The sequence below is a fragment of the Chlamydotis macqueenii genome, chromosome 2 (assembly GCF_036417535.1).
Source record: "Chlamydotis macqueenii isolate bChlMac1 chromosome 2, bChlMac1.mat, whole genome shotgun sequence".
Classification (NCBI taxonomy): domain Eukaryota; kingdom Metazoa; phylum Chordata; class Aves; order Otidiformes; family Otididae; genus Chlamydotis; species Chlamydotis macqueenii.
This window is the reverse complement of record NC_141557.1, coordinates 46430124-46457082: the sequence shown is the minus strand read 5'-3', so window position 1 is coordinate 46457082 and position 26959 is coordinate 46430124. Positions and strand designations below refer to the sequence as shown.

The 26959-nt window shown below is 44.4% G+C and overlaps 1 protein-coding gene across 2 annotated transcripts in view; it reads right to left on the bottom strand.

Moving 5' to 3' along the window:
* TMEM108 (transmembrane protein 108) overlaps positions 1–26959 on the bottom strand; it is a 166242-nt gene that overhangs the window by 3074 nt on the left and 136209 nt on the right. Inside the window, exons 1-2 of one of the 2 annotated variants that reach the window (XM_010117060.2) lie at positions 14973–15119; positions 7801–8913 (exon numbers count right to left, since the gene is read on the bottom strand). In XM_010117060.2, the coding sequence (XP_010115362.2) occupies positions 7801–8913; positions 14973–14985 (1126 nt within the window). In that variant the 5' untranslated portion in view covers positions 14986–15119. Of the gene's footprint in view, positions 1–7800; positions 8914–14972; positions 15120–26959 lie in introns of those variants that run through there. The other variant, XM_086741704.1, reaches the window with a different exon arrangement.

Genomic DNA, 26959 nt, shown 5'->3' with positions numbered 1-26959 from the left:
GATAACGCTCTCCAGCCCAGCGAGTGGGCTGAACACAATGCCAGTTGAGTGTTATTTTCTGGAATTGTTTTCAGATTAGTCATCTCTGTTGCAATTCAGATGGGTAATCTTGGCAATTTTACAAAAGCTGGGCAAACCCATCGTAATGAGCTCACTGCTCCCACTGGTCCTTGCTCAGGCAGAAGCTGAGGCACTAAAAAGGGCTTATTCAGAAAAGAAATACATAAGCTCTGTGCACTTATACCTGTGGAATTAATTGACCGGTTGTGCTTGTAATCTACCTGATTTATACAGACAGACAGGTAGCTGGATGTGTACTTACTTTGATTTGTACCTGTGAAATAGGGAATGCCCTGCCATAAATTCACTCCATTATTTTTAAACCCCTCATGATAGAAAAGAAGAGAGAAAATATTCATGAAGCAGAAAAATATATGATTGTCTCAGCTACAGCCAAAATTATTTATTAGAATTATAGCCCAGAGGAAAGAAAAGACTGCAGAGAGGTCAAAGCTGCTTTGTATGTTTTGACAAACATTGCAGCTACCCATATGCCATGGGTCTAATTTCTTATCCCATCTATGCACATAAAATGGCAATACAAAAGTGCAAGGCTAGAGCTCTATTTAAAACAAAAGAATAAGCTACTAAGAAAAAAAAATTAATGGGTTTGAGTTCAGGCAGTTTGTATCTCATTCAAAGGGAAAGGTGAGCTTATGCTATAAATCTTCTTCCGAAGCTAATAGAAAAATCTCCCGCACGTTTCAGAAAAGCAGATCACCATCAAACTTACTCTCTTTGACTCCTATTGCTTCAGTCTTTCTGTCCCCAATAACTTCACTTGCTGACAGCCCGACAGTGAGACTCCAGCTGCTGTGCCCATAGGCTGGCACCCCATGGGTGCCACCAGAACGGCTCTCCCATGGGTGCCACCAGAACGGCTCTCCCTGCCCAGGGAAATGCCCATCCTCCTGAAGGGCTGCAGCTTCCCTCCCTACTTTGCTGCTACCCTCTCCGTGTCTCAGCCCAGCCTGCAATCCCATTAAGATCAGAAAATGAAGCAGGGCCTGCATTTAGTCCTCCCCACTGCTGGCGAGAGCCAACAGACCTCGGAGGTTCTCGGTACTCCAGTAACAAGTGCTCCCTGAGGCACAGAGCTTTTCTGAAGATGCCTGAGGATACGAGAGGCCCAGTAAAGCCAACTCTATCGCTGTGCAAATATTTTGAAAGCCTGAGGTTTTACAGCTTATAAAATGTTGCGGCTGCTGACAGAGAAGTATCAGACTGGGGTTTTAGGGGCTGGAAAGCTGGTGACACTGAGTTGTGAGAGATCTCTACTCCTTTCAGCAGGAAATGGCCCTGCAGATATGCAGATATGGCTGCTATGCAGCAATAATGATCTCTCCTTTAATTACACTCTTGGCCTCCAACATTTGTGCACAGTGGGTTTCTGAGCTTCCTCGAATATAACGTATTTTAGCAGAAGGCCGTCTACCTAAGCTACACCAACTCAAAGCAGAGACCTGACTTAAGAGAGAGAAGGAGGACAGCAGGGCTGGAATGGGGCTATTCCCTCTCTACTCATATTAACTACCATTTTGGGGCATATTTCAGTGAAATTAATGTAGCTAACACAGAACCAATCATTTCCATAACAATGCTAGGAACAGGGTACAGGTTTACCGATATTCTTAGATATGTATTTGCTCCCATGATTAGAATTGCGTGTATTAGAGAAAAAACTTTTTCCAGGTAGACAGTTGTGACAGCCAGTGAGGACATATTAAGTGGATGAAATACACAGAGAGCAGAGATGGTTTGGAAGGGAGAAATGGCAATAATAACAACAGAGCAGAAGAGAGAAGCAGTAGCTGCAACACCCTGCTTTTCTTTCCTGGTATATTATGTGATGCCCTCGTAAGGATGAGAAAGTGCTGTTGTTCAACACTGCCATGTATCACCTCTGGTTCAGGGATGGCCAACTCTTTGGGCAGAAAAAGGGCTAACTCTTCTCTGATTTTCAGGCACTCACGTGGATGCTTTCTGGGAGTCAGAAAACCTCAATCAACTTTTCCCTTCACCTGCTCCATCTTAAAGTCAACAGAGAGTGCCACGAGAAGAACACTTCAGTGCTGTCCCCATGTCAGCCTGAAGCTTTTCATACAGAGGTTACAGTACATGTTAGGAAATATCAGGGGTCTCTGCAATTTTGTGGATATTGGAGGTTCAGGGATTTGAGAAGCATTTCCAACCCGTATTCTTTAAGCTGCTGCTAGTCTGGAGGGAAAAAAGTCAACCCATGCGCTCAGGGGCTGAGCTGCTGCTGAGCTCCAGCTCTGATGCTGTCCTCTTTCTGCCCTAAGGCAAATCACATCTGCATGATCTGTCCCCCCACACATGAGACAGGACATAGTGCATCCCACAAATGGGAGAAATGAGATTCTCACATATATACAGGTTTCTAGGCTGGTGGGAACATGTCCATCATGTACTCTCACTTGCACAGCACCTGCACACCAGGAGACCTTCACCTGTTAACGCAGCCAAGAGCTGTATAAGTACAGCACATCTCACAGGAACATGTCCAGCTTCATTTAAGGACATGGAGTGACGGGATATCCATCCCATTCCCACAAAGTTAGTTTCAATGCTTAATTTCCATTCCCCTTGTTGTCTAAATACCGCCAGCTTCAGCTGCCACTTCCTCAGTCTCCTTTTGCCTTTTTTATTAAAAGCTTCTGCTACGCTATCAGAAATGTCCCTTATACATGTGGGCTTGAGCCTGTTCTTGGGCTACGTGATGACACAAGTGGAGGTATGTTGCATTTCTCAGCTACTAAATAATTTGCATGGCTCTTTTCTCATCTCCCAACGTTTTTCCTAAAAACATAAACCACCAGGATTATACACCATATTCAATACTGGCCTCATAAATGTAGTGTAATGAGAACATACCAACTCCCTACAGTTTTCTGATAGTCTTCTGTCTTTTCTTTCAACTCACTTAAATGTTTTATCAGTCTTATATAGCTGCATACTTGCTTTCTCCACTCTCCAGCCCCCACGTAAAACACCATGTTAACAGACTTGAACGTTGCAAGCACTCAGAAGTCAGGAAATATTCAGATTGAAGGATGTTAATTTACTTATCTCTCCGTCTGCAGATCATAACATATACAAAGTTTCTACAGAACCCTTGTCTCAGTGACTATAATAGTGGTTTTTCCGTATTTCTTTTGAATTCCCTCATTTACTGTGGCTGTCTATAGTAGTACAGCTTTAACTATGATACAGGTATCATGATAGGTTTGGTTATTGACCATGGCTGCTTACATCTGGAGACAGAAGGCTCTTCTCCAGCTCAGCAAGAGCTCACACCTGGGAATTAGACTCAGGGCTTGGAATCTCTCGCTTCAAACCAGCAAGCAAACATTCGAAGGTTTTGTGACGGAGAAAGTGGGTGAGATAATTTTGGAAGACATCCCAGTGCATGAAATGTGAACTAAGTGGGGTTAGGGCCAAGGCAATTCTTCATATATTCTTTGAGTTCTGCTGACGCCTGCGTTTGGAGGCTCAGCCTTCCTCTTGTGTTTTCCCATGTCAGCAGAACTGACTGAATGAATTGACTTCTGCGCATCTGATTTGCAAGTTTCTGTTCTTCCATGTTTTATCTGTCATTCTGCAATTACAGAGACGTAAGTACCAAAAGCCCAAGGACCAGGACGGTGCGTTTTAAAATGAGTTTTGTATTGTGCCTTGGTCTGCATTGCAGAGACAGGCACCCACACACGTACAAATGCACGTGCACAAAAAATGTTCAAGGCTGCCTGAAGGGCAGTTGCAAAACCAGCTCAAACTGTGACATGCAGAAAATACTGCTGTTGGTGCTTTGCTTTTTGGGAATGTAATGATATAGAGTCCTTCATATTTGCAGCCCTCAAATGGCATTAGTAACACTACCCTCGTTATTTATACCATGAAACTGAGGTGCCAAAAGGTGAAATGAGTTCCCCAGGTTCATGCAGCAGAGATGGCTCATGCATGCCTATTCAAAGCATTACTTTTCTGGCTAGCATTTTAAGGGACTTCAGTGGACCTCAGAAACCTACGCCTCTTTAAAGAAATACATACTCTAAGGACAAGGAGGCTGAAGCCCATCTCTTATTTCAGCAGGCGAGCTCCTGAGACCCAGGTCCTCAGGCTAGTGCCATAGCCACTGAGCCATGCCACCAGCATGGTTGGCGGGACCCACCAGTCCTCAGTGGGGCTCAGATGCCAGAGCGCAGTGATGCTGAACAAACCCTTTGCTGTGTCATGCTCTTAGGGGCAAATCCCCAAGGCAGGGATGAGCCAGCGAGGAGCCGTGGCAGGGTCTTTCCTTTGTGAGCACTCCCCAGGCTCTTCTTCCAGTGGGGATGAGGAGCCAAGGGCTCCTGTGGTCACTTCCCCTACTAGAGAACTTAAGACACCCAGAGGTTTTCATTTAACAGGTGCCTATCAATAAAAGGTGTGACAGCAAGCAGCGTGTGGAGCCCTAATGCGCTGTGTGGCAGAGAGGGACAGACGTGTCTCTGCAGCACCGCGGTTTGTTTTCCCTTCTGCGGGTTTTGGACAGCACAAGCTTTGCCTAGAAATCCCCTGAGAGGGAAGGCTTTTCCAGCTTCCTCACCACCCCTCACGCAGGGGAGGGATTATGGGGAAAGACACCAGGGCTCCTGGCAGAGGAGAGATGTGTTGGCCACTGCGCAGCTCTGCGAGGGCTCTGGAAACAGCCCAGAGGTCAGCGAGCTGGCTCAGGGGCACTCCTCAATAGCAGGAGGACGGAGCTGAGTGAATTAGGATCCTGCAGCTCTGAAGCTGTGCACAGGCACCGGTTGCCTCTCTTCACCTCCTTCCCCTTCTTTCCAGGGTGCGGTGCTCTCTGCCCTGCCTCAGGGCTGTCTCTCCCCCATGATGCATGGCCTTTTCCTTTCTCACAGGTGTCCCAGCAGCAGCTCAGGGCTGGCTGTCCCCTTCGGTGGGTCTGGCCAGCAGCCTTGAAGGTGCCACCCTGAGCACAGAGCCACCAGCTCCAGGTCAGCAATAGCCTCCCATGACAGGAGCCCACAGTGACTTTCTCTGTGGCTTGGTCCCTCCTAAGGGAGTTCAGATATTTAAGAGCATGGGGCTGAGTCTCGATCCCTGAGACACCTCCACCTTTCAGCATCCCGAGGCAGGAGCAGGACAGTGCTTTCTCAGCCAGCTGTGAAAGCCTCTCCCTGAAAACATCTTCACCCCTTGAAGACGAAAGGAAATCTAAACGGCTGAAGTTTTAATCTGTCTCTTGGCATCAGCCCTCTCTAGACCAGAAGTGACGAGCCTTCTGTCCTCAGCTGCAGGCGCCTGTGCCCGGGAGGTGGCGACAGTCCCCTTCGCACACCCCACACTGTATACCTCACAGCGTACACCCCACTGTACACCCCACACCCATGCCTGCAGATACACAGATGCCTGAGGGTCAGGAAATAAAGTTCCCCTCCGGTGCGTGGTGCAGAGGGGAGCCAGGACTGATACACGTTCATCTGTTTAAAAGTGCTTTAGGTTGCTATAACTTATTTTTCTTCTCCTACGGGGATAACCTATGTCTGTGCAACAGCACTTGTCATGGCATTGTTTAAACAGCATGACTTTTGGATGAAAGCAATTCCCTAGGCACTTCATCCAGATCCTCTCCCAAAAATCCCATTTAAATGCCTGCCTACCATTCATCTCAACTCTGAAATACGTCTGAGGATCCCCAGATTTTAAAAGGAGAGTCCCACTGAAGACCATACTCAGAAATGTGGTCCTCAAAGAAGGACTTAAATATTTGAATCATTTAAACATTTAGTTGTATTAGAGCTGGTAGGGATAATTTAAAAAAAAAAACATTTGCCTTTTAAAAAATGTAGCTTACAAATACAAGAAACACAATAGGCACAGTCATATGAACACACACTGTTATGGCACATATGATAAGAAGAAAAGTCTAAACTCCACCATTTAATGAATAGTGGGTTAGAAGTACTGCCAGCAGACTCTTAATATTGTTATTACTACTACTAATAACTATCATTAGCTATTAGCTCATATATGGCACACTGCAGGCAGAGACATACACCAGTTTACACACTGGTTATGCTTCCTATGCTTGTGTTGTAGGGTATTATATTCTGTGGTTTGTATTTGGATGCTTTCTATCCAGATCAGCTTGCTTTCCGAATACTGGCCCAAAACATAATGCTTGGAAGAATTTATTTGATTTCTGCTGGTTGATAGACAAGGCACTGTTCATCAAATCATCAAATATCACTGCTTCTCATCATGTGCCTGCTATATCCCAGTTTCTCCTCTCTATCTTTCGCAGAAGTACGTATGTGCCCTTCTGCTTCGGTTTCTCTTTATTTTGGCTGCCCATCTTTCAGGTTTAAGCTTTGTTCTCACTCGTGGTTTTAACCACGTTGGCAAGAGCAGAACCAAGAAGTCCCACAGGTACAAGTCTAACAGATACGCTGAGCCAATCCAATGTTTGCAGCTGCTGAAAGGATTAGTGCAGCTCCCTCTCCAGATGTGTACTCCTGCAGCCTCATCCGCTCCAGGTCTTGTGCTCATGGGACCCTGAAGGGAACTGATTCAGTGGACAGAAAGTACCAAAGAGCAAAGTGAATATTTTTTGGCCACTTTCGCCATCCGAAAGTGGCTCAGTGAGGTGTCAGGTCAGGCCCAGGTCGAAGGAGAGGGGCAGGATCAGGTGGCTGTGGCTTGGAGAAGGCAGGAGGGAGCAGTAGTGCCCTTTTTGGCAGGAGGAAGCTGTGAGTGAGACTGGCTCAGTCAGCTCATCTAGCCTTGTTCTCAGTACAGCTTGTAGCTGCAAATAACAGAATTAACACTCAGTATTGTTGGGTGCTACCTTTTCATGTTTCCTCAGGCAGCAAAGGCTGGGAAATATTTGGTTTTGTTTTACCCCAGACAGATCAGCATAATCGCACCCCACAACAGTGAAACCCCGGAGAGTATGTCGTCCCACCTTGCTGATATAACCCAGCTAAGCAGGGGACACCTGAGCATCCACTCATAAGCTTTCTCCTAATTTCTCATGTGTTTTTTGTAACTGAGCTAAATGATGAGACCCTAAGCCAGCTCTGGGATCCCAATCTGCCCTGGTCCCACAGGCGGCTGTCTCCTGGTGTCTGAAGGCCAGGATTTCAAACTCTTCCTGCTCCCTCGGCAGCTGCAAAGTTGGAACTAAAATGGAGGGAACCAACACTTGGGTAATCAGACTTTAGAAGTTCACAAACTGCCTGCAATGAAATATTTTATTGTGCTGGAAAACTGGTGTTTCCCAAGGTATTAGTCATTACAACTGTTATTAATCCTTTGGGTTAGCAGTGGGCTTTTAAAATCCAAATCCAGGGCAGCATATAGCAGTTCTTAGATTAAAGACTTGTACAATTTTTGGTCATCAGCTTAAACGCCTTGATGTAAAGCTGTTTCACCTTCTAGAGTTGCTCAGCCTTGTGGTACACTCTCAAATGAAGGGCCCAAAATGACTAAGTGGTTTCTAATAGCAACAGAGCAAGTACACTTTGAGTGTAAACATTTCACCCCCTGCATTTTGAAGCTAAGCACTTTGGTCAGTGAATGTGATCTCTGTCTAGTGCTTGCTTCTCATCCACCTCAAGCCGCCCTGCCTCTGTTAGCTCTCCACCTGGTCCTGGAATCATGGACCGACATCTGAATTTTAAGGAAAGAGAAAGCAAAACAAAGTGGCAATTAACTTACAACATGAGGATATAGGTACGCTGATAGCCAGAATGATCCAGGCAATGTCCATCTTGCTGAGACAGATGGTTGCTCTGTGCTGGGGTTTGTCCCCCTCGGTGACATGGGAGATGTTTCCTTGCACCCCAGGTTTCCAGGTCCCAGCAGGAACCAGTCTATTTAGGAAGTTCCCCGTGGCGGTGGAGCCAGCTGTGGACATAGAGCTGGACAACCTTGTGGCGGGTGCAGCGGAGAGAGCGCTGCCCAGCAAGGTCGCGTTAGTCACCGCACTGTGCTGCGTTGGCGCAGGTCCCTTGGGGTCTCCCATTGCTGGGGAGGAGACGCTGACATCAAAACTGGTCTGAACTGAATGACCCACTGCTGCTGTTGCGGATCCAGGGCCAGCAAACAGAGGGACATTTGTACTGAGATTCAAGGTTACCCAAGAGTTGTTTTTGCTCAGCATATCCCATACACCATAGTGGGTGGGTTTAAAAGGCACCGACACTGCTTCAGGATCAGTTGATGGTCCAGCAGTTGTGGTGGCAAAATCTGCCTCCTGCACCACTAGCTCGGCCCTGTCCCCTTGCTCCGCTTCCTTAAGGCTTCCCGAGGCGTTGCGGTGGGGAGAAGGGTCTGAGTGTGTAGTTCTTGCCAGCCCCGTGCTGTTCGGATCGCTGGATGCTGTGGTCTGGGACTGAAATGGGTGGTCGGTGAAAGGGCTCCTCAGGGTAGGGAAGGGAGAGTGCAGGGTAGTCTTTAGGTAAGGCTCTGAGGACTCTGTGAAGTTGCCTTTGAAAACCTGGAATATTTTCCCCTTGGGGCGAGTCTGTCCCGAGTATGAAGTACTCTGGTTGTATAAATGATACGTTTCCTTTTCGCTGACACGAGGGCCGCTTGCTTGCTTTTGCCCAGTGGAAGGGGTTTTCTCCGCCAGGCTGACGGGATGGGGAATGGCACGAGCAGACGTGGGAAGGGGCTCTGCCGCGTGGCGGTCTTTATGGCGAGGTGTTGTTCCCATGGCTGTGATAGTGGTAGTGTCCATCGGGACGCCCTGAGAGGAGGAGACAGTGGGAGACAGTACCTGAACAGAAAACACCAGCTCTTCTGTCAGTGCCAAGATCAGTAGAACACCTGGAGAAAAAAAAACACAGAGAGAGGGTGAGACACTAGGGAGGGACCAGCGGATATGGAACGGCACAGCTTGTGCATCTGGCAGGAAGGAATACCTTCCATGTTCTGCAGAGGGACAGAAGAGTTAGCATCCAACTTTGTCGGCTTCTCTGGGAAAGCAGGAAGAGAAAGGAAAATCCACAGGGGCTGTGGTGGCCCCGTGGCCCTGGGAGCGGCGAGGTGGGAACGGGAAGGTTGCAAAGAATCTCTGCAGCAAAGGGAGAAAGGAGCTTGCAGTGTGGACCCAGAAGAGTGCTTTAAAGTGCAGGTGATTTCCCTGTAGAAGCTACAAAGCATCCTACTCTTTAGGGGTAGAAACAAAAGACGTTTTCATTTTTGTTTTGGCCGGGAGGCCTCCAGATGAATGTTCACATCATTATGGGGAACCTTAGTCCACTCATTCTTTTGGCTGCAAATCCTAAATTTGGCTGCCTCCAGTCTTGGATGCCATTAAGCAATCTGTTTTTTTTTTTTTTTGAGAGAGCAGCTGCTTAGCCCTTGCTGAAAATTAGGTCAAGAAGGGATGTCTGATGAGAGGGCTTCCTGGGTTATATATGCTGTCCTTTACTTAGCAACTTTGGAAAATCTAGTCACTTATTTTAGAGTATGAGATGTGGAAAATCTCCAAATTTTAAAAATGAACATGAAAACATAGCTATCACAGCCATTTTACAAGGCATGTGATTATTAGGGGTCTGACTCAACCTAACACAACTGCCCTTTGCACCCATATACAAATGTTTGGTTGTAACCTGTTCTGTGCTCACATGTGCTGTGGGATTGAATTGTGTGAAATTTGCCTCCCCCCACCTTCTGTAGTGCACATCATTTCATGAGGTGCCAGGTTCACACCACTGGGAACATCAATTCTTCCACTTATTCCTAGTCTAGATAATGGACGTGGGCAGCTGCAGTAGCATAAGCTTCCCTGGGATGCAGGGCTAATACACCCTGAGTTAGCGTGACTGGCAGGGACCACATCAGTCACATGTTGCCACTTCCATATGTTGAAGCTGTTGAGTGTAATGTGGATCTCTGCCCACTAGGAAGCACATGGAATAAATCCATTTTGCACAGTCCACTGAGCATCATCAGATGGCACTGTGCTAGTCTGAATGTCAACCAGCAGCATCAAGGTGAAAGATGTTGTCACAGTCTTAACAGATCAGGCAGGAGAGTTCGTCAAAACTGCAGGACTCCAAACTGGGTAACAATTACCTTCCAGCCAAGACCATGGAGTACCTTCCTGCCCCCTTCCCAGGCTTGCCAGCTTTCTCCATGAGTATTGTTATGCCATTTAGTTCTACCTTACTTGGGAATATCTGTTATGGGCACCAGCAGAAAAGGAAGACTGGGACTTGGGAAAATAAGGTCTCTGATTAGATGTCCACTGGGCCCTAGGCCTCTGTGGCACGTTGGTCAGATGCAGATGCCATGAAATGTGTTTATTCTGAATCCTGTGCATCATTGACACTCATTCGCAAGCAATGCAATAGACGCAGCAAAAACTCACCAAAGGTGCAGTACCTATTCCCTTTACCCAGCTAAATGCTCTACTTCAACAATTAACCATCATTTCTGAACCAGAACAGTGCAGAGCAACACAACCAACAAAATTCACCTCATCTTCCTCCCAGAAGCCTCCTGTTACTTTGCAGAGTATCCAGAAGATGAAAACACTGACTGTGTGTTTTGTAGTGAGAGTCAGTTACAAGCAATGCACTTTCCACTGCCTGATGCTAAAATTAGCTTTCTTTTTTTTTTTTTTTAATTTCTCAGATAAATATGTCTGTCAAATAAACTATCATCTGGGATACTGCTTCCCAGTTCCCAGCTAGCCGCAGACAGTATGTGCTTAGTAGAACACCTCAAAGAGAAAAAAACATATTCTGCACACAGAGAGGCAACCAGGAGAGCAGATCATGCTGTACTCATGGAGCATCACTCTTGGAAATGAAAGGCGGGAGTTATCTTCACATTTTTGGCAGCACTTATTCTGAGGTCAAGGTCAAAGCAGACATTCTAGTGTCCATATGGCTAATATTTCATGCCAAGACAAGTTGCTGCCACAGAACAAATTCAAAGAGGAAAGGATGATGATTTATTTTGGATTTGGTGTGTGGAGATAATGTTTCAGGAAACTTTAGGCCTGCTGTTCTGAGCACACAAGATAAAGTGCATTGGCAGATATGATGAGATACTAGATCATGATGATTGTAATGCCTACTAAAATTTTTGGATGTTCTTTGTGTAAATACTTTCTCTCACACCTCATATGCAGAAAAACGTCTCTATTGGGTTAATGTTTTCCTCCAGGATATTCCTTAAGGAATAAGGAAGTTGTCAGCTTTCCTGCATATTGTGCCCTGGGGTTAGAAACCCTGATCTTTGGCTAAAAACTTACCTCATATACATCTCCACTTCTTGAAATACCGATAAATCAGAAGCTTGCTGCTATAAAGATTTATAATCTCTCTGGGGCAGGCTGTTGTGGTAGCAGGTCACCACACATCAGGCATGGAAAGCCAGATGCACTCAGCTAGTACCTTTAGGTGGCTTGTGAGGTATGAATAATTATTCAAAGGAAATACTACATCAGAAGTAATTTATCTGACAATAAACAATAACTCCCATGACATTTGGCTGTCTCAGGCTGTGGCAGTCAGGTTTTGCGCATCTGCTAGATGCCCTTTAACAGCCTCCGTAGAGCTACCATGGCCCCATAAGCTACAGCTTCTTTGGACTATTTTTTTCCTGGTTGAATTGACCACAGTAACTCCTTTACTAGCAACCAGAAGTAATCTGTCCCCCTAACTGCTGAAAAAATATTCAGCTTAATAGATCATTGTAAAAATAGCCAGTGCTGTATGTTTAGAGAGAAGTAGTTGATAGTAAGGACTTCACAGTAGGCTTTGCTGGCCCTTTTAAGTAGAATTAATTGATTTTGTAACGGATCAACAGCAAACTGGAAAGCAAAAGTAAAGCTGGAATCAGTATTTTCAGATGCTCTGCGTCATCACCTAAGCATGCTCTGGCTGGATTTGCGGTGGCCTGATTGCCCAGAGCTCCTCCTTACTTTTCTGTCACTTGAGGATATGCAATGCCTTACCAAGCCTAGGAAAATGATATTCTGAATTCCTCTGCTATGGTGCAGGAGGCATTTGTCACAGAAATGGACTTAACCAACCCCATCAAGTTTCTTCCCTTCCTAACTCTTCCCTTCCATCTCTGGTTCACAAACGCATCTGCACTGAGAAAAGGGCCACGGTGGGTAGGACACCAATCATCCTCTGGTGCCTCAGCTTACCCTCAATCATACTGCCACCCAAAAAAACCTTCTGGTTGCTATCCAGTTGTCATGACCACAGTGATATCCCAGGTGAGATGGTACACAGCAGGTGCCCTTGGTCAGTTCAAAGCACAGTCCTTCAGTTCTTTGCCAAAATCCTTCAGTTTTGGCTGCCTAAGAGTCTTAGGACTGATCTTACTTAGAGTGTGAGCCCTTTGGGGTAAGGACCGGCAGTCCTTACTATCTGCCGGCATAATGGTAATACAGACTGATGCAAGCACATTATAGCAAATAATAATAATTAATTATATTTTCAAAGGTCAATTCACACCATTAAGTTTTCTTTTTTTTTGTAAGAGGCCATTTCTGAGGTACAGGAGCTCACGCTTAGAAGGGGTCAAACTGGTTTGCTTTTTAAATGGTGTGTGCCAAATTCCTTCTTTTGGAGTCTAATTTTATCACTACATTAAAACCATTCAACCCCAATGAGAAGGTTGATTGACCTGACATTTCTGTGGTGTGAACTGTGTCATCCTGTGGTTTTGCATAGTGCACCAAGAAGGGAATATTAAGTACAAAATGAATTAACTCAAGGATGAAGCACAGCAGAGTGACAGCAGAGTGTACACAGAGGGTGCCGATGTGCATTTAGCCATAAAAACTCCTTCTTGACAACACGGTGCAATGGTTCAAATCTCCACAGGATCTCCCTGTGGTGCTTCTTCCCATTGTACACTCACATGAGGAGTCCAGAAATGTCTGCAGTGTGAAATGTGAAGAAAATGAGGGAGTTCCTTTACAGCCATGTTTTAAAAGATTGCAGTTGATGTCCTCAGCAAGCCTCAGAAAAGCCAGGGGTTTTGGAAGATTTTGCTTTCTCAGACTCTGGAAACCCCAGGGTTCTACTGTTTGGGAACTCCCTTGTGACCCTTTTATTTGCACGCAGGATGCAGAACTGCCTCCCTCCAAACCAGAAAAACAAAGTGACTTGGGTCCCCAGCAGCTGACGTTCTTTGACTGTTTTATCTCCAGGCTTTGGAAGCCCTCAACAGAAGCCAGTGTCCTGGCACAGGACAACATGAGAAGGATTCATTTAGGAGTTAATACTGCCTGGTGCTGCATGGGACACTTCATGGGCACTTCGAGAACAGCCTTTTCGCATGACATGGCAGAGCAGGCACGTGGCTGTCGAGTCAGCTCACACGTTCAGCCTGCCCGGGGCACCCCCTTTAAACAAAACAAACTTACATAACTCCTGATTTAAAGCCCGTGGAAAGGTTCCCAATGACTTTAGCAGGCTTTGGACCAAGTCCTAATTGCCAAAGATGCAGTGGAAACTTTTGAGCTGTTCATTCACATTTTCTCCAGCAAATGAACATGCACAACGAGCTCCGTCTGGCGTTTGACCCCTCCTGGCCTCTGCTACCTCGGACTTCATAGCAAGACAAACAGAGCCACCCTGAGCAGTACTTGGCAAACATTTTTTTTTGCTGTAGGAAGTCAGGAAGAGCTTTCTTTTGTGCAGAGACCTACTGCTGGACTCATTATTTCAGACTGCCGTGGGCAAGGGAAGCAAAGGGAGCCGTCCTACAAAGGACCCGTTATCTACAGACCCAGGGCTGGGATGCACACGGGCAGCGTGCCGGATGCTGAAGCCCTTCCGTACTTTGAACAGTCTCGACTTACTAATAGTGAAAGAAGGTTGTGCAAAACCTGTTCAAAGCAATGGCAATGTTATTGTTGTAAGGAAAGCTTTCTTCACAACACTATTAACTTCTCATGTGTCTCTCAGCAAACCCAAAACGTTACCAGGAGCAAAATGAATCTTTAATAGATGGAAACTGTGCAGAAAGTACATATTATTATTTTTTGCTATGGTTATTTTCTGTGTAATCTGTCAAAGCAATATGATTGCCATTCACAATAAAGCAGCCTTTGTACAAACAAAGAGTTAAGCAAATTTCACCTCCATGATTGGTGGCAGAACTGAGGGAAGAAAAAGTAGGTTACTCTGTACAGAAAATTTCTCTTCCCTGCCTGTCTATCAGTGGCTGTCATGCCAGAACTCCCAGATATTAACTTACAAGTTATTGTCTGTTTTCCCTTGTAAGTATTAGACAGGATGATCAATCCCAACTTCAAAATACAAGGTATTTGGTAAAATTCAGGGAATGAGACACACAGAGTAACAGCTCTATTTCCAGTAACATAAAACAGCATCAGCAGAAGCTTTGGAAATCACATGTTCAAACGCAAATTAAGCATTACTTGCTGACACTCCCTGTGCAACAACAGTAACGGTAGCTACAGTTTTTGTGTGGCAAGAATGTCCCAGTCCTTTACCAACATAAAAACATTGCAGAACACTGTTATTGTCTCTAAGATGCACTTCCATCACAGACTTCAAGAGAGTGTGCCTGTAAATCAAAATTAACTTCTGGTCCTCCGGTGATTCAAACAATGGGTGATACAAATAGGACAGTGTCGGGTAGTTACAGAGCTGGCAGCTCCCACTTCATTCTCACACTGCACTAGAGACTCACAGAGACTATGGGAATAGGTGCTTTAGAAATGCTTCAGATCCCCTATTCAGCTAAATATATACAGACGTCCAAGCTGTTGAACCTTGTGAAAAGGCTTACTGACAATCTAGGACAGCAGTAATTACTGAGAGAAGGGTAATAAAAAGAAAGAGCCTGACTCTAGCTGCTTGTTCAAGGTAATCACTTACCTGAAAATATCATTTGGACTTGTCAGCAGACATCCTCACCTGCTCACATCACACAGATTTGGAAGCTTCATCCCTCAGAAGAAAAAGGAAAGATACATCTTCTCCCTAACGAGGCAGCTGTATGCAGGAGTTGCTGTTATTGTTGGAACTGGTTTGGAGGAATGAGGACAGAGACAGCCCAGGCAGGCGTGTCTTGCAGGGCTGTGCAGCGAGAGGGCTGGCTCCTTTATAGAGTACCTTTGCAACTGCGAGGCAGGATCACTTACTGAGCCAGTCCCCCTCTCTGCCAGCAGATTGAAGGGCTGCTTGGTATTCCAGCTTGGTTTCCCATCAAGTCCAGATACAGTTTGTCTGACACGGGTCTATTTAGATGCCAGAGGATTGCTGGCAGTTCTTGTTTTCTGGGAACAAAACAGCAACAAGCACCCCAGCTGCACGTCCTTGTGAGGCTGTTCAGTCCCTGTTTCAAGGCAGAGTGCCCTCCCTCCAGCACAGTGGTTAGCTTTTTGTGTGTGGATGGATTTTACAGATCTACCTCCTGTTTCTGTACCTCCACCAGACATTCCACTTCATTCAATTATCTCTAATGATATTAATATTCCTGTCAGAGGAAAATATGGGGAATGAATAGTGATCCTCTTCTCTCTTTCTCCTTCTTGGGCATCAAAATGTATTTTGTTTCTTCACTTCTCAGTGCTGAATGGGGAATTTCTACTTTGTAATCATGAAGAAGTCCACAGGTCCTGTGATTCCTAAACCCATCATCCTGCCTCTCTTCTTTCACTTCTCTTTTTTTTTTTTTTTTTTTTTTTTCTGTTTCTCTCTTTCTCTCGGGCACAGCTGGGTGTCTGGAAGAACAAACTTCCTGAATAGCACAAAAATGTGCCCTGTGCAGCCAACTATCAGTCCCTCAAAAGGCATGGGGAAATGTTAAGAGAGCAACAAGTTGGGGGCTTCCTGAGAGCAGTATAGGAATCCCCTAGGAGTCAGAGCCAGTCTTTGATTCAGAGTCCTTGTATCCAGGAGTCCTGCAACAGCCTGAGCAGTTCGTTATATGGGCTTTTCCCAAAATTCATTCCTAATATTTTGCTACAGAGAAAAGGCACTTCATTCTTCTTCTTTGTCATAAGAGGTGAGAAATTTCCTCCTTTTTCCGACCTTGGATATGAGCATGTTGCAGCCAGTCTTCACTTTGATGCTGTGGCCAAATCAGAAAGGAATGATGCTGTGACAATAGGTTTGAGATTTGGCATCACTAGCAGCTACGGGCCCTCCGATAGTGACCCCAGTGCTGATTTTCGGGGAGTGAAGTCCCTGTCAGGAAGTCTAGGCAGGGGCATGTATTATATCACAAGTATATTTTACCCACAGCTTCACAGCCATGATCATTTCATGGAGGATGTGGAAAGACAGAGCACAAATAATAATCTTAGATCTGCTTTGCATTTTTGTGCTTTCATGCTGATGTTCCTTTTCTCCCTGCCATTTCCAGTTCACTTTTTACCCTTACTGTTTCCAGTCTGAAGGTTTTTCTAAATAAAGATATTTAGTGTATTATAAAAAAATGTGGTCCCTACAAATATCAGCTTGTTTAGCAGTTTCTAGAACTCAGGGCTGATTAAGAGCTTGCTGCTGAAACAATGATTTAGCACAAAGCTGCAGCTGGCGTAACAAGAGAACCATGCCACATATTTTAACCTTTGCTGGAGGATTTTCCACATCTGTAAGTAGTAACTCAGCACAGATTTCTTCACTGTGCTGTCATGGATGGAAACATATGGCTCAAAATTGCAGAGACCATTGTTTGGAATTTCAGATGAAAACTCTTCATAAGGACAGAAGCTCTGTACATTTCCTTGTCCAAAAAGACATGGAACAAACAAAAAATAATTTTAAAAGTACATCAGTGTTCCTTGGTTGACAGCTCCCCCCTCACACAAAGCTTGTCCAGCCCCAGCTTTGCAAGTGCACATCCCTTCCTTTCCAGCCTTTACTTGGCAGCAGTTTTTGTTGGCAGGATGCTGTTGCCAAGGGAGACAGAAAGGATGTGCAGCTGGCTTTTCTTTCACCTGCACTTAGTGGTGCTGATCCTATTTATGTTACTGCAGAACCTTTGGCTTCTAAGAGACCTACCATCAATGTCACCGGACCTTTTGAAGAGTTTTGACAATGACACAAATAGCTGTGGCCTCTGATGGAAAGCTTAAAATAGGATCTTGCCAAAGAGAGGATGTAGTTGGTGTCACAGATGCTGATTCAAGCAAGGGTATCCATTTCACAAGCAGCAAGAAGAAGGGGGAAAGGAGGATTCAAAGCCATTTTAAAAAGATTTCTGGCAACCCCTAAAACAGTGAGTAACTTCAGATACGTAGAAGTTACATGCCTGGTCTAAGGTAGTCGAAGATCTGGCAGGCAATTCACCCCATGCACAGGTTGACGAGACGCTCCTCTCTTTCCATTAGCAAAAGAGGTCACACAGAGGATGGTAAGTTTTAACTAGATGCCCAGCTTTCAGATGATGAAAATTAGATGTGATCCCACAGACAAAATTAGAGGTGAATCCCAACTCATATCCCTGTATCTATTTAGATGGCCTTATCATAAAGCAAACTGAGGATTTGTTTAGTACAATAAAGGGGTAAATAAAAGTGATATTTGAAAAGGTGAAATGTAGTCTCTGTATTGTGATACTTTTCCAGAAGAGGAAATCCCACTGCTTTGGACATTCAGCACCAGTTTCTACTGAACACCAGACAACAAGCCTTAGAGAGCAACACTTCATTGACATGAAGAGTGGACCAGAGTGAGCCCGGTAGTCTTTCCACAGTAAAGCATTAGGAAGAATTTTTATTTCCCATATTAGAGGGTAAGTTGGCAAGCACTAATTCAGCTGAAGTTAGGAGCTGCTGCCTCTCAAACAAACAGCAGGCTACCGATCAGCTGCACCTGACCCCTGCAAAGCAAGATGTCTGGTGCCTTATGGAAAGCATAAGGTAGTATGAGGAAGTAGGAGCCACTTCCTCATGCCTTTTGCCAAAATATCACAGCTCCTAGACCTGCTGCACTCCCTTCAACAACTTCCCACTTGCAGCTGGAGGTAACCAAGTCTGAGGCTTTTGATTCCAGCACCAGATGATATGGCTTTTCCAAACCTATTTTTTTCAGGGTTAAGCCTCCAGTTTAGTAATTTACACCAACTTACCTATCAATCAAGGAGACTTATTCTAGACTCAGGGTACCCTTTCATTACAGCACAGTCACTTTTAGCTTGTCTTTTCTATGGAAACATTTCTAGGGACAGGTTGTCTATCCCTCTGTCTGTCTTTCCCAGTAACTTCTGATCCATGGCTGATTTCAAACATTGCAAACACACTGTATGACAACTGGCGAGGAGGCAGAACAGAGTGCCCTACTCATGAATCCCTCTGCCTTGACAATGTAGACCATTTTTTTTTCTCTACTTGCAAAAGCTGTGCTTAAATTCTACAGCTGCAGGGACAGAAATGTTGATACTGCAGCCAGAAGGGATGTTATAGTTATGCACAGGCTGACTAACTTCTACAAACCCTCAAGGTGTTTCAGTCTTTTCATCTGTTCACTGCAAATAATTTGGATGATTTATTACTTATGCCCCCTTCAAACACATTATTACCTCCAGTGCCTGGTTATCATTGTGCTCGATCTCCAATGTGAGCACGTAATGAGGAGCTTGTACTGATTTGTTATGTGAGCAGGTAACACACAATTAGGAAGTAATTATTATTTTTACCTGCAGGAAAGCTTTATTCTGATTTTTTGACCATTGCCCAGTTGAAGGAAAAAGGAAACTGTACCTCAGAGTGAGTAAATGGGGCAGGGGAGTTTGTGCAGTTATTCACTGTCTCAGTTTATCATATGAGCAAGTGAGAACCAAACCAGGTCAGGATCAAGCGAGTCAGCATTTCCAGTATGGGGGACTGGCTACCGGTTTGGAGGTACCAAGGGTCAGATGTAAATGGGAATAATTCCCAAGGTGGACTTGGGCTATAAAAGGTAGCGAGAATTTCCACATCCTGATTTTCTCCTGTGAGCACAGCCTGAGGATGTAAGGTTACACATAAACCAGCCAGAAAGGCTGCGAAGTGCTGCTTTTATTATCTGGTGGATTATACAGGGCTAGCAAAGGCTCTGGAGTGGATGTAAGGTTGCTAGGGAAAGAAGTCAGCTGTTACTTTTCATTTCTGTTCATCCTTCCTACAGATTAGCAACAGCTTTCTTCTAGCTTCTGCAACAAGAGTTTGTATTGCCTCTTAGCTGTCTTGAGTTGAACCTGACTTCAGCTAAAGCTGATTTCACAATAACCTGGATGTTCATCATGGCCCAGTTGCAATGAACCACATGGGTGCTCCATGAGCTGCTCTTCAAGGAGGTTTGTTGATGGCCCGAGGGGTTCAGCAAAGCCCCTCCACAGCCTGCAAAAAAATAGAAGTGCATGCTTGAAACTCAAGAGTGTCAGGGGTGCATGTTGCATCAGGACATACAAAGATAAAAGGGAAAGATCAAATTCCCTTCTTGAAAATATCAGCTGCTCACTGTAGAAATGAAGAAAGGGGTTTTTTTTTGCTCCATTAGGTGAACTGCAAGATTGCACAGGTACTGAGATATGGATATTCTGCCATCCTTTGAAGCTGAGCATTGGACTGGAAGGAACGCTGGTCCAACTTGGTGTAATAAATTGTATATTCTTATAAGTAAGGTCACAGCAGCAGCCATATATAATTTCTGCTAATGAGAGCAGGACTCTGATGCTTATGTTTCACTCAGTGTTATCGCTCCTGAATTAGATTCAAGAGGGGAAGATATGCAGTATCATACACAAAGAACATAAGAGTGAGATGACACAGTGATGCAGCGTACTTGATTAGTCAGGGGATCAGTAATTCAAGTGGAAATACATATTAAGTTAGGAAGAGGATCTCACTTTATAAAAATATGCCCTATCAACTCTGCAGTTCATGCACTTCTGCAATTCATATTTCCTCTGCAGCATGAATGCAGTTACACAGCAAAGTACAATGTTTCACCTTTCCATGCAGATGGTCTCTTTTTACATGCCTATTTGCATTAAAAAAAATCCATGTGTGTGTGCTACTTCAGAATGTTATTTTGAACATGTGTTGGTCTTGTCTTTTCATAGGAACACATTGCATATCCAAAATATCATTTACATTTGCACCACCAACATGGCATCACCCTTCAGAATAACAGTAATAATAATGAGCATAACCCCTGTTGCAGCATTATTCTCACAGTGCTTTATAAGTAAGATATTTTACTTGTCTCTCCTTTCTGGTTAAACCTGTCTCTATATTCAGGGGAGAATCTACTTCACCCATTCCTGAAATGTCATCACCTCCACACTTAATTTTATTGTGGAAAGAAATTGGCCTGACAACCCTAACAACTTCTGATTATTCACAGAACAGCCCTTGTGAAGAGATTAAATGTTACAAACTTTCCCATGTTGCCCTGCCAGCACACAGCCCTTCAGGGATCTTCTCTTGATGTGAAAGTTAGCTCAGTCTCCATGTTCATTCATCCTTGACTTCTGTTTTGTTAATACCAGTTATGTTGTTAGTGATATGACATGGACATCTTATCTCTCTCCTTTCCCCTTCAGCAACTACACTGGGAGCCTCATTTTATTTCAGCAAGGCTGTTACTTACCTCCCAAAGTGCGGTACTTGCTCTTCAGCTACGGCTGATGGGGGCTGGAGTCAGCAGGCAAACCGGAGTGCTGCTCTTCTCCTGCCTTTGCCCTGCACCATCTCCCCTGGAGGAGCATAGGGGCTGTGCAATGCTGCACAGCAAGCCGTGACAACTACCGAGAGCACCAAGTGCTCAGACACCTCTGCCTTTATGGTAAACCCACAGCCTGGGTGTCCCGTGCTGAGAAAGCACGGCAGGAGCAAAGTCCTGAGGTGCTTGTCCTAATGCTTTGCTGCGTGATGTCTCCAGCCCTGTGATCTGACTGCTCTACTCTTGAAGGGTATTGATTTTTTTTTTCTGGTGCAAGTGCAGAAATGCCAGCTATGTAATGGGAACATTCGATTTTTGGTAGTTTCAGTGCCTACGTCAGTTGGTAGCACCTGGCTTCACCGCGCTGCCCTGAATTCGTGTCACTGCCTGGGTCCCAGGGAGGGCTTGAGATTTCCTGACATATCGGCAACAAACTTCAAACACAGCTGTAGGTTGTTTCCTCGGAAACGATGCAAGTGCAAACATACCCAGTGGTGCATTTGGAAAGACAAATTCATCTCTGAAATAGCTAATAACATGTTTTTACTGCTTACACTGCTCTGATCCAGGCTTTCTTTGGTCTGGACTTAATGCATTAATACACAAACCATAACCTTGAAACTAGAGTGCAGCAGAGCTAATGATAAACGACAAAATTTCTGTTCAAGCACTTTGAATGAACTACAATTAAACATCTCTCTGGGTCCTTCACAGACAGATGCTTGGAAGAGCTGCATGGCAGTCAGATGTTACATTCCCATGAAATGCAATGATAATACTGACATAAGTGTCTTGTCACACTTTCGCCTTATTACATTTTCCCTTTTTTCTCTCTCTCTCTCTTTTTAAGCATTCTCAGCTGTCATTGTACCCGAGCAGTAAAATTATTCCCACAGTAAAGCGCAATATCGGAAAGCAATTCTGTCTGGAGACAGAGCACTAAGTGTGGCATATCAGCGTTGAGGCTGCAGGAGAACATTAGTCTTTGCATTAGCATTAACTACCATGGCTAAGAGAATATATTAGCAACAACCTTAGTAAAGGTCAGGACACCGAGAGGAAGGAATATCAAGAAGCATTATACAAAGGACATAATTTTAAGGTAAAGTGCTGAGTTTCAGCCCCATTCAATACGAGTTGAAAGGACTGGATGGAAATAAATAACAGAAGGCTTGCTTGAGGGACCAGTTCCAGGACCATTGACAGCAGTGTCAAGAAAAGTCCACTGGGACATATGGTGGCTTCTGTTGCTCCGGTGTAAATCCAGGAGAACTCCTCTGCAATTAGTAATATTATTCAGCATACAAATGACCCTGAGAGGGAAACACTAAAGGATCCAGCAGAAATAAAACACAGTTGGGAGCTGAAGACCAATGACCAAATGAGAAGTAAGAAATAATCTGAAGATGAATGGCAATTAAGAACTGGAAGGAGTAGACAAAGGAGCGGAGAGGCTCATCTTTTGTTCTCTTCAAATCTGGGCGCTGGGTGGGCCACTTGAAGCCATCATGACAGCTCAGCACAACCGCTGCTTGGGTGCTTAATCCCCCCATTTATCTGGTTTGTGAGAAATTAGTGTTTCGGTCAAACAGGAAATTTAAATAAAACTCAAATACTTGCATACCAAAGATATGGAAAAACGCTGCTTGCTCCAAGATTATTCACAAACAGTAACTCATATATAGTAGCTAAAACCAAGTTATCTGTCATGAACTAACACCAGTGGCCGAAATGCCTAAGATAAAAAGAAACCCACCTAAGGTTGTATTTTGATGCAGTCAGAATCTGAATTCTTGGTTTGAGCACTGCCTCAGCGAGGCACTGGAGCAAGAGCCGCTTCCATCCGATGTCGGTGGCATCACCCATGTGCCAGAAGCATCACACATGATCAACACCTTACTGAACTGGGACCAGGGTGGCAACAGGCAGATAAAGCAGAGGGAACAGCAAAATCAACAAGTACCTCTGCTGCTACAGGCATAAAGCACGGAAGATTTTTGAAGGGACGTACAGCATGCAGCTCTTTATGCAGATGCATTACTCTCCCATTCTGCTGTGCTTATTTAGTGTATATTTACTCAAAAGTGTCCCCGCTGGGAGCTGCTCCTGCATGCTCATTCGCTGCCAATTACATTGCCAGAAACACAGCAGCACCTACAGCAACGTTCCTATTGCATTATAACTATTTCCTTAAGATGACCTTGGGTCCGAGATACTTATCAGGAGAGAAATAAAACAAAAAGAGGAAAAAATGACACAGCAGCAGTTTGTAACGATTTGTTTGTGAAGGTGGTGTGATCTGAGCTTGCAGATGACAAACACTTTGTACTTGCTATGGCAATATAAAGCACCTCTTACTCAGAGCTCCGTGCCAACTTCTGCCTCTGTCAAAATTAATGCTTCCAATTAGTCCTGTTTTATTGCGCATTCATCACATGAGTTTCACTGTTAGGGCTTTGAACAATACAAATCCATATACTGGTAATTATGAAAAAATACATTTGACAAGACACAAATGTTTCATATTTATCGTCAGTGCCCTGGGCCCTTTACAGTTTTTTTTTTTCTGACACGTTTTTAATTTCTACAGTCAGATTCATCTTTGGGTTTAGTAAACAACTGAAGTCAAAGGCTGTATAACTTCACTCTGGGCTCAGGCTTGGTGACTTAGTTTTTCAGTGTGTTTCTTGAAAAATCATCTAGCTACCACGCTTGTGTCCAAGGCAGTAACTGATCTGCCAAGCTACGTGGCACACATCATGTAGGGGGAAAAAAATCCAGACTTATTCCTTGAAATTACATCATATTACTTAACTTATCCAGTGCTTTTTCCAAACTTTCTCTCTTTTTATATGTAAAATAATTGGCACATGTTTAAAATGTATGTGGAATAGCTTAGAAAGGACTGAAAAGATGGGAAAAGGCAAGAATGTACTTAAGGCATTGACCAAAATCATGATTCCTTAATACCCTGTGGTTTTAAGGGACACATAACTGTCATAATAATTATTTAACTGGGCTAAAACTTTTCAGGTTTGGAGTCAGTCCAGATGTGCTATTTCCAGAAGACAGGAGGAGAAGGAGCAACACAAGGCTCAGCCCTGAACTGAAGCAGAGGAAGTGGGCGAGGGTCTCGGGAGCAGCCGGACACAAACACCCTTGCACCACTGCAGCAGCTGCTCTTGGCAGAGCATGATTAAAAAGTTAATATGGCGAGGACAATTCTTATGATTTATTTCAAAAATCATTCCTGAAAACAAAAAAAACCAATATTTTTTAAAATTAAACATTATGCGGATTTGTTGGAAAGCAAACCAACTGACACCAAGCTGTAATCCAAGATTTTCCTGGATTCTTTAGTGTCCGGTTACATACAGAGTAGCTATGGAGGCACAGAGAGAGCACGACCTCCCTCAACAAGACCCTTCCAATATAAGAGGTCTGTCTGCGTAGCACTGAGATATTGTAACAGCTCTATCTTGCTGCCTATCATGGGGTGTGCGGCAGGGATGGGGATGAAGGGCAAAAGGTGCAGCTGGAAAGCTCTGCCTCCATTTCTGGAGCGGTAGCAAAAGAGACATGCCCAAGGGCAGGCTGAGTCGCTTCGCAGAGAGCTGCTCTGCTTCATTGCTCCTTAAAAGGGAAACATTTGAAATCTTGCTCCCTTTGTGGCTCCAGAACAACAATGTTCTAGTGAGAAAGGGAGGGCATCACAAGCTCTGGGGCAGGCATCGGATGCACATAGCATCAGGGTTTTCCAACTTGAACTTGCTGCCATGCAGCCCATACCGGGCCCTGGGAGAAAAATCACAGGTAAATCTCAGCAGGGATGAAACTAGCAGGTTGCTGTAGAAATTATTCTTTAAAATACTTGAAGTGTTAGTAAAGATTCAGATCTTTTTCTACCACAGGCTAAAACTTGTCACGTGCGATTCCGTAGAGGCTTTTTAACTTTAGAGCATTAACTTTTCCACAAAAGATGGAGGTAAAGTGCCAGTGGATCACAACTCTCTAGTCACATGAATGGATAGATGGATGGATGGATGGAAGAGTCTCATTTGGCTTTTTCTGCAGCAGGACTTGTGGAGTGAGCAGGCCACACCTAGCCCTTCATTTTCAGCTCCTGGCCCAGGAAACATACATGCTTGATCATCTTGTAGACAGTTTAGAGCAACAGACCAGACTCTCAGCTCATGTGAGTCATCTGGCCCTACTGAAACCCAAAAGGCACTGCCAACTTGGAGCCATCCTGGAGCTGGCTCTGTACCTGGAAAGCTGCAAGGCCAAGTTCACTCTATCATTTCATGATGTTTTTACCATACATTTAAAGTCAGCAGTGCAGAGCAACCCTTCCAGAGCTCCTGCTGCATCACAGTGGCACAGTTCATTAACGGGATCATGTCAATGCGTGCTTCTCCCTACACGTCCCTCCTGAGACAGCGCTGTTGAGCTACCAGCTACAAACACATTGATTGCAAAGGGGAGGAGGAAAGGAGAAATGAAATAATATTTTTAGATGGTAGGACAAAATAACCAATTGTAATCTCTGTTTAAAAAAATAAAATGAATTCATTCATTCATTCATTCACAGGCATGAATGTGATCAAACTCGCCCTCCACAGAATAACAGTTGCTGAGAGCAGTTATGCAAATTCATTCCTAGCAGATGCCGGGCGGTGTGCATTTACATGTCTTTCTGTGATGTCTGTATGATTATGCTGAAGAGACTTCTTGCCCAAAGATGGAATCTCTGGATTGACAAACCATTCCTGCTGCATAGGCACAGGCATGCTATAGCAGCAGTTGTGGGCACTAAGGCTGGGCATATCAGTGTTATTTCTAATTAACACATGCATACATGTTTCATGTCTATTTTTTTTTGTTCATCTTTTTATCGATAAACAAATTAGGAAAAAATGCAATCTTTTATAGTTTAGGTCTAGGCTCCTCTTCCAGTAAACACATCAAGGTCTTTAATTGATCAGAAGTTAGAAAAAAAACACTAACAGAGGCTGCCCAAGAAAGACAGCACCATGGATCAAGTGGAGCATGCTGAGGTGGTCTGAAGTCTTCACGCAGCATGGTCCCCATTAGGTCAGGAGATACAAATCCAGACTCGCAAGGCTCTTTGTTATAGATCGAGGGAAAAATTGTCTCATATGGAGGCATCATCTCAACATACGGCAAAATCTCCTACCATGTATGCAGAGCATAGAGCTTATGAAGATAAAATCCATTTAAAAGGATGCCTGCTCATGCAAGGTGAAGCCACAATCACATTTGCTTAACTCTAAATGTATGTCACGATGACTGAAGCTCAGCTCAGGTGAAAGGACTGAGTGCTCTGACTCCAATTCACAAGAGGTAAAATCATCTTGAATCGAGTGAGTGAGAACCCTGGTTGACACATGAACCTCAGCTAGACCCGGAGAGCCTTGCTGAGGCACACGACTGTCGGACCAAGCAGAGAACTGCATCAAGAAATGTCAGGGGACAGCTGGGCCATTTGTGGAGGTTTTTTTTTTTTTTGTGATGGTTTAGGAGCAGACAGACTTGATTTCATAACTCTGTTCATCTGCAGTTTGCCTGATACAGCATGTGACAATTTGATAACAGGCAGGGGCTGGAAAAATCCACTTTCTGTAAAAACGCTAAGGGCTTTTAACATATCTGTTCCCTTTAACCATTTACAGCTTACAGTAATTTTTTTTTTTGGAGCCAAGCATCTTACCTGAAGATCAAGGGGCAGATCTGGTGAAATTTTACGTGGAAATTATGTGGAATTTCACAAGGAATTTATGTGGAATTTCAGGCAAGGGCTTAGTTTGACAGAAAAAACAAAATTCACCCAACAAAAAATGCAAGTCAAAGGCTGGGTTTGGATTTACATGACCAATCCCACAACATTTTTACGAGATATAATCTATACTTGTGTTCTGGGTTTCTAAATAATGAAAGTTTGTCTCTCTCTACTGTTACCAACATGTCAAGTCAAAGCCCAAAACCGACACTTAAATGGCAGCATTAGGTCTTTAACTACCACTCACTGGAATGGGGAAGATATTAGACAGACAGTGGGTGTAGAGCATTACTGCAAGGTAGGAAAGGAAGAAGGAAGGACAAAGGAGATGCCCTATACGGGCAGTAGGGAGAAAGATAGAGGAAGCAAAAAGGGGAATAGAGAAAAATAGGAATGAAAAATGGCAGAG